This window comes from Salvelinus namaycush, unplaced genomic scaffold (genome assembly GCF_016432855.1).
Source record: "Salvelinus namaycush isolate Seneca unplaced genomic scaffold, SaNama_1.0 Scaffold3831, whole genome shotgun sequence".
Classification (NCBI taxonomy): domain Eukaryota; kingdom Metazoa; phylum Chordata; class Actinopteri; order Salmoniformes; family Salmonidae; genus Salvelinus; species Salvelinus namaycush.
This window is the reverse complement of record NW_024060821.1, coordinates 9988-17500: the sequence shown is the minus strand read 5'-3', so window position 1 is coordinate 17500 and position 7513 is coordinate 9988. Positions and strand designations below refer to the sequence as shown.

General features: G+C 43.6%; 1 protein-coding gene across 1 annotated transcript in view; it reads left to right on the top strand.

Moving 5' to 3' along the window:
* Nucleotides 1–7235, top strand: part of LOC120040824 (fibrillin-2-like) — a gene marked incomplete at both ends in the record, with an annotated part of 8832 nt that extends 1597 nt beyond the window's left edge. The window contains 7 exons of the mRNA XM_038985844.1: nucleotides 614–733; nucleotides 3510–3635; nucleotides 5218–5370; nucleotides 5557–5619; nucleotides 5949–6074; nucleotides 6256–6375; nucleotides 7113–7235. Coding sequence (XP_038841772.1) covers nucleotides 614–733; nucleotides 3510–3635; nucleotides 5218–5370; nucleotides 5557–5619; nucleotides 5949–6074; nucleotides 6256–6375; nucleotides 7113–7235 — 831 coding nt within the window. The remainder of the gene's footprint in view (nucleotides 1–613; nucleotides 734–3509; nucleotides 3636–5217; nucleotides 5371–5556; nucleotides 5620–5948; nucleotides 6075–6255; nucleotides 6376–7112) is intronic.
* Nucleotides 7236–7513: the final 278 nt, after the last annotated feature.

The following is a 7513-nucleotide window of genomic DNA, read 5'->3' as shown; positions in this document are numbered from 1 at the left end:
CCTTCCTACTGTCATTACTATCTCCTTATCTCTTTCCTCTCTATCTCTCTCCTCCCTTCCTCCTGTCATTACTCTCTCCTTATCTCTTTCCTCTCTATCTCTCTCCTCGCTCCTGATCCCTCCCTTCCTCCTGTCATTACTCTCTCTCCTTATCTCTTTCCTCTCTATCTCTCTCCTCGCTCCTGATCCCTCCCTTCCTCCTGTCATTACTCTCTCTCCTTATCTCCTTCCTCTCTATCTCTCTCCTCCCTTCCTCCTGTCATTACTCTCTCTCCTTATCTCCTTCCTCTCCAACTGTTTCCTCCCTTCTGATCCTGCCCTTCATTCTGTCATTACTCTCTCCTTATCTCCTTCCTCTTTATCTCTCTCCTCCCTCCTGATCGCTCCCTTCATTCTGTCATTACTCTCTCCTTATCTCCTTCCTCTTTATCTCTCTCCTCCCTCCTGATCACTCCCTTCATTCTGTCATTACTCTCTCCTCTCACACTCCTCTCATGCCTTTGTCATCCCTTTCTCTCTCCTCTTATCTGTTTTTCCATGTTGTATTAACTTGGTTTCATTTCTAAAGAGTTTAACTGAGTGTGTGTAATGTGGTGTGTGTTCTGTCTCCCAGACATCAATGAGTGTGCAGTGAACCCTGGGACTTGTGGTCCAGGCACCTGTCAGAATCTGGACGGCTCCTACAGGTGTATCTGCCCACTTGGCTACTATATACAGGACGAGACCTGTGAAGGTAACATACATACACTTGGAAATCTTCAGTCATTTTGGTAATTAACCAAAAATCTATGGCAATCTATCGTAACTTTGGTCATTTATACTTGAATAACTTTAGAAAAATGTATTCATGTGTCGTATCATTATTTGTATTTTCATCTGCGCCCATATTGTCCTTGAGTTTCTAGTAGACAGACCATGTGGTTACAGAGGAAAAAGCCTCATTAATGACAAAAAGCATCTTTATATTTAGTATATTATTTTACCGCCTTGTCATTCTATTTTTTCTAATCATCTTATTTAATTATTTCATATATTTTACATTTGATAAGGCCAGAGATAATTACAGTACCCAAAAGGGCCACTAGATGTCTTGTGATAGATTACATAAAATCCTTGAAAGATACCAACATTTTGGTAGTTTAGTGGTAAACTTAGAACGTTTCCAGTAATATACCATCCCTTTGCAACCCTAACACACACGCACACACACACACGCACGCACGCACGCACGCGCACACACACACACACACACACACACACACACACACACACACACACACACACACACACACACTCGCACACACACACACACACACACACACACACACACACACACACACACACACACACACACACACACACACCACACACACACACACACACACACACACACACACACACACACACACACGCACCCACACACACACACACACTCTGTATGTTTATAGAGTGAGAGTGATGAAGAGATACAGTCATGTACAGAGCTCTTTCTATTCCACTCCATGCTCTGTAGTTCCTACAAGTCACTGGTGTTGTGTTTAGTTAGTAACAGGACCAGTTGGTAAGAGTAGTGGGCTGTAGAGGCCATTTTAGACAAATGGTCTCACAGTAGAAACATACATTAGACTAGAGCACAACTCACTATTCTGTGTGATTATTACAGTTATTGATCTGTGTGTTCTATCTCTATGTTCTAGATATTGATGAGTGTTCTATCTCTATGTTCTAGATGTTGATGAGTGTTCTATCTCTGTGTTCTAGATGTTGATGAGTGTTCTATCTCTGTGTTCTAGATGTTGATGAGTGTTCTATCTCTCTCTATCTCTATGTTCTAGATGTTGATGAGTGTTCTATCTCTGTGTTCTAGATATTGATGAGTGTTCTATCTCTGTGTTCTATATGTTGATGAGTGTTCTCTCTCTGTGTTCTAGATGTTGATGAGTGTTCTATCTCTCTATCTCTATGTTCTAGATATTGATGAGTGTTCCATCTCTGTGTTCTAGATGTTGATGAGTGTTCTCTCTCTGTGTTCTAGATATTGATGAGTGTTCTATCTCTCTATCTCTATGTTCTAGATTGTGATGAGAGTTCTATCTCTGTGTTCTAGATATTGATGAGTGTTCTATCTCTGTGTTCTAGATATTGATGAGTGTTCTATCTCTGTGTTCTAGATATTGATGAGTGTTCTATCTCTGTGTTCTAGATATTGATGAGTTATTTCTCTGTGTTTTAGATGTTGATGTCACGTTCGTTTGTATAGACGGAACAAGGCGCAGTGTATTTTGAGTTCCACATAATATTTAATAGTGAAACTTTTGCAAAACAAACAAACGAAACAACAAACCGTGACAACAGAGGTGCTACATACACTTACTCAAAACAATATCCCATAACACACAGGTGGAAAAATTAGACTTAAGTATGATCCCCAATTAGAGACAACGATAGCCAGCTGCCTCTAATTGGGAATCATATCAACACACCAACATAGAAAAAACAAACTAGAACCCCACATAGAAAATATAAACTAGACTAAATCCCTAGTCACGCCCTGACCTACTCTACCATAGAAAATAAAGGCTTCCTATGGTCAGGGCGTGACAGTTGATGAGTGTTCTCTCTGTGTTCTAGATATTGATGAGTGTTCTCTCTGTGTTCTAGATATTGATGCGTGTTCTCTCTGTGTTCTAGATATTGATGATTGTTCTATCTCTCTATCTCTATGTTCTAGATATTGATGAGTGTTCTATCTCTCTATCTCTATGTTCTAGATATTGATGAGTGTTCTACCTCTGTGTTCTAGATGTTGATGAGTGTTCTATCTCTGTGTTCTAGATATTGATGAGTGTTCTATCTCTCTATCTCTATGTTCTAGATGTTGAGGAGTGATCTCTCTCTGTGTTCTAGATATTGATGAGTGTTCTATCCCTGTGTTCTAGATATCGATGAGTGTTCTATCTCTCTATCTCTATGTTCTAGATGTTGAGGAGTGTTCTCTCTCTGTGTTCTAGATATTGATGAGTGTTCTATCTCTGTGTTCTAGATGTTGATGAGTGTTCTATCTCTATGTTCTAGATGTTGATGAGTGTTCTCTCTCTGTGTTCTAGATGTTGATGAGTGTTCTCTCTCTGTGTTCTAGATATTGATGAGTGTTCTATCTCTATGTTCTAGATGTTGATGAGTGTTCTCTCTCTGTGTTCTAGATGTTGATGAGTGTTCTATCTCTGTGTTCTAGATATTGATGAGTGTTCTCTCTCTGTGTTTTAGATGTTGATGAGTGTTCTCTCTCTGTGTTGTAGATATTGATGAGCTATATCTCTGTGTTGTAGATATTGATGAGTTCTATCTCTGTGTTCTAGATATTGATGAGCTATATCTCTGTGTTCTAGATATTGATGAGTTCTATCTCTGTGTTGTAGATATTGATGAGCAATAACTATGTGTTGTAGATATTGATGAGTTCTATCTCTGTTTTGTAGATATTGATGAGCTATATCTCTGTGTTGTAGATATTGATGAGTGTTCTCAGACCCCAGACATCTGTCTGTTTGGGACCTGCTCCAACACTGAGGGCAGCTTCACCTGTGTGTGTCCCGCCGGCTTTCAGCTGTCCTCCTCGGGACGCAGATGCGTGGGTGAGTTGTGTGTGTCCCACCGGCTTCCAGCTGTCCTCCTCGGGACGCAGATGCGTGGGTGAGTTGTGTGTGTCCCGCCGGCTTTCAGCTGTCCTCCTCGGGACGCAGATGCGTGGGTGAGTTGTGTGTGTCCCGCCGGCTTTCAGCTGTCCTCCTCGGGACGCAGATGCGTGGGTGAGTTGTGTGTGTCCCACCGGCTTTCAGCTGTCCTCCTCGGGACGCAGATGCGTGGGTGAGTTGTGTGTGTCCCACCGGCTTTCAGCTGTCCTCCTCGGGACGCAGATGCGTGGGTGAGTTGTGTGTGTCCCACCGGCTTTCAGCTGTCCTCCTCGGGACGCAGATGCGTGGGTGAGTTGTGTGTGTCCCGCCGGCTTTCAGCTGTCCTCCTCGGGACGCAGATGCGTGGGTGAGTTGTGTGTGTGTGTTGGTTGTGGCTGAGTTTACTTCTGAACTCCAAACCATTGTCCTGAAATAACAAAGTGACAGGTAAAACATAAAGAAACACACTCAGTCTCTAAGGACTTTAAGAAATAGTTCACTCAAATTACAACATTACACATTGGTTTATTTACACTGTAAGCAGTCTATGGACAAAGTATGACTTTGTCTATGGACAAATGTCTATAGTATGTCTATGGACAATCCATGCTTTGGTTTAGTTTCCCTTTTCCCAAACGCTAATGTTTTAGCATTTGTGGCACAAATCCCATTCAAGTCATGGTAACAATATTACCATTTTTTTGCGCATATGATGCGTGAGGCCTATGGGGGGATTAGAGGGGTACAATAGAGTAACAGATCCCTCTCAGACGTCTCTCCAACAACACACTCAATTATCTACATCTCAATCCCACTGGAACCACAATCCTTTTCACAGTCCATCATTCTATCTGTCTTTCTGTCTCTCTCTCTCACACACACACTGCTGTGAGCAGGGCAGGGGGATCAGGGCACATAAATATCTCTGTTTCAGAAAAGCTGACAAATCAATTTCATGGAGAAATGTAACGAGACACTCCTTGACATGTCTGTCATAGTGCCAGGTGTGTGTGTGTTTGATCTATGGGGTTCAAATAGCTTTCTTGTGTAGAGCTTGCGGCAGGCCAGTACTGGTGATGGCAGGTAGCCTAGCGGTTAGGAGTGTTGGGCCAGTAACCAAAAGGTTGTTGGTTTGAATCCCGTACCGAGTAGGAGAAAAATCTGCCAATGTGCCCTTGCGCAAGGCACTTAACCCTAATTGCTCCTATAAGTCGCTCTGGATAAGAGCATCTGCTAAATGACTACAATGTCAACTAACAGTACAGAGCAGGGAGAGGCACCATGTGTTTCTAGTTACAGACAGAGGCTGAGGCCCAACAGACTGATCTATACAACCAGAGAGACTGGCAGCTGCTTGGCACTGTCTACCACTGGGCACCATATAACATCTCTCTATTTTCTCTCCTCCCACACCTTTTCTCTCTCTCTCCCTCTCTTGCCACTCTTTTTCTTTCTTTCTATCTTTCTCTCTTTCTCTCCCTCCTCCCACTCTTTATCTCTCTTTCTCCCCTCTCTCTCCCTCCCCCTCCTGCTCCCCCCCTAGATGTCCGTGTGAACTACTGTTATACTAAGTTTGAGAGTGGTCGCTGCCTGGCCCCTAAGCCTCTGAACACGACTAAAGGGGACTGCTGCTGTAGTGCCATGCCTGGTCAGGGCTGGGGAGACCCCTGTGAGATCTGCCCAGGCAAGAATGAGGGTAGGTACACACACTACTAGGCCCTCAAAAGTCTAAACCACTACATTACTGACTCACTTAATATAAATAAATAAATAAATCATTCATTCATTCTACTATCTATTGGTATTTTCTCCAGGTGACCAGAGCCAGGTGTTTTTATTTCATCTTATTTATTTGTTTATGTTTACATTGTTTGTGTTCCAGAGGCCTTTACGTCTCTCTGCCATGCGGTTGGACAGGTGTTTGGCCCTGATGACCAGCCCATAGGTATGTTGACCTTATATGGGCAATATGTCCTGTCATCACTTTATTCAGAGTAGTCCAAGAGTAGTGGAAACTAGCCCTGTGTGTCTTGTAACTAGTGTGCAGCTATGTTGGCCAGGTCTCTTCTGAGAAATAAGACTACATCTGGTCAAGAGGTGAATGAGAAGGTTTGCTGACTGTGTGTGTGTGTGTGTGTGTGTGTGTGTGTGTGTGTGTGTGTGTGTGTGTGTGTGTGTGTGTGTGTGTGTGTGCGTGTGCGTGTGTGTGTGTGCGTGCACGCGCGTGTGTGTGTGTGTGTGCGAGTGCGTGCGCGTGTGTGTGTGATATTCCAGACATTGATGAGTGCACCGCCAACCCCAACATCTGCAACAACGGTCAGTGTATCAACACGGACGGGTCGTTCCGATGTGAGTGTCCCTTTGGCTTCCGACTCGACACCTCAGGGATCAACTGTGAAGGTAGGTGTTAACCTTATACACAAATACGCACTCACACACACACACGCACACGCGCACACACAGACACGCACACGCACACACACACACGCAGACGCACACACGCACACGCACACACACACACATACACTCTCTCTACCAGTAATGGAGTAATTGTGAAACATATTTTATTTGTGTTTCGTAGATACTAATGAGTGTGACCTGGGGAACCCGTGTGGAAATGGAACGTGCACTAACGTGATTGGAGCGTTTGAGTGTGCATGTGACGAAGGCTTCGAACCCGGACCCATGATGTCTTGTGAAGGCATGCTCACTCTGACACACTTTCTAGCATACTAGGAAGAACCCTATGTAGCATACTAGGAAGAACCCTATGTAGCATACTAGGAAGAATCCTACGTTGCATACTAGGAATAAACCTATGTAGCATACTAGGAAGAAACCTATGTAGCATACTAGGAAGAACCCTATGTAGCATACTAGGAAGAACCCTATGTAGCATACTAGGAAGAACCCTATGTAGCATACTAGGAAGAACCCTATGTAGCATACTAGGAAGAATCCTATGTAGCATACTAGGAAGAACCCTATGTAGCATACTAGGAAGAATCCTACGTTGCATACTAGGAATAAACCTATGTAGCATACTAGGAAGAACCCTATGTAGCATACTAGGAAAAACCCTATGTAGCATACTAGGAAGAACCCTATGTTGCATACTAGGAAGAACCCTATGTAGCATACTAGGAAGAACCCTATGTAGCATACTAGGAAAAACCCTATGTAGCATACTAGGAAGAACCCTATGTTGCATACTAGAAATAAACCTATGTAGCATACTAGGAAGAACCCTATGTAGCATACTAGGAAGAACCCTATGTAGCATACTAGGAAGAACCCTATGTAGCATACTAGCACACTATATTATACATTTCTGTTCCGTCCCCACAACCTGACCTTTCTCTTATCTTCTCCCCCACCCCCCTCTCTCTCCCTCTCTCTTTCACTCTCCACCCCCCCCCCCCCCCCTCTTGTCTCCAGATGTGAATGAGTGTTCCCAGAATCCTTTGCTGTGTGCGTTCCGCTGCATGAACGTGATTGGTTCCTACGAGTGTAAATGTCCAACAGGCTACGTGCTGCGAGAGGACAAGAGGATGTGCAAAGGTAAAGCTAACGCAGGGACTGGAATCTGCTGTAGATATCTATAGACCTGTAGGGACTGGAATCTGCTATAGATATCTTACTATAGACCTGTAGGGACTAGAATCTGCTGTAAATATCTATAGACCTGTAGGGACTGGAATCTGCTGTAGATATCTATAGACCTGTAGGGACTGGAATCTGCTGTAGATATCTATAGACCTGTAGGGACTGGAATCTGCTGTAGATATCTATAGACCTGTAGGGACTGGAATCTGCTGTAGATATCTATAGACCTGTAG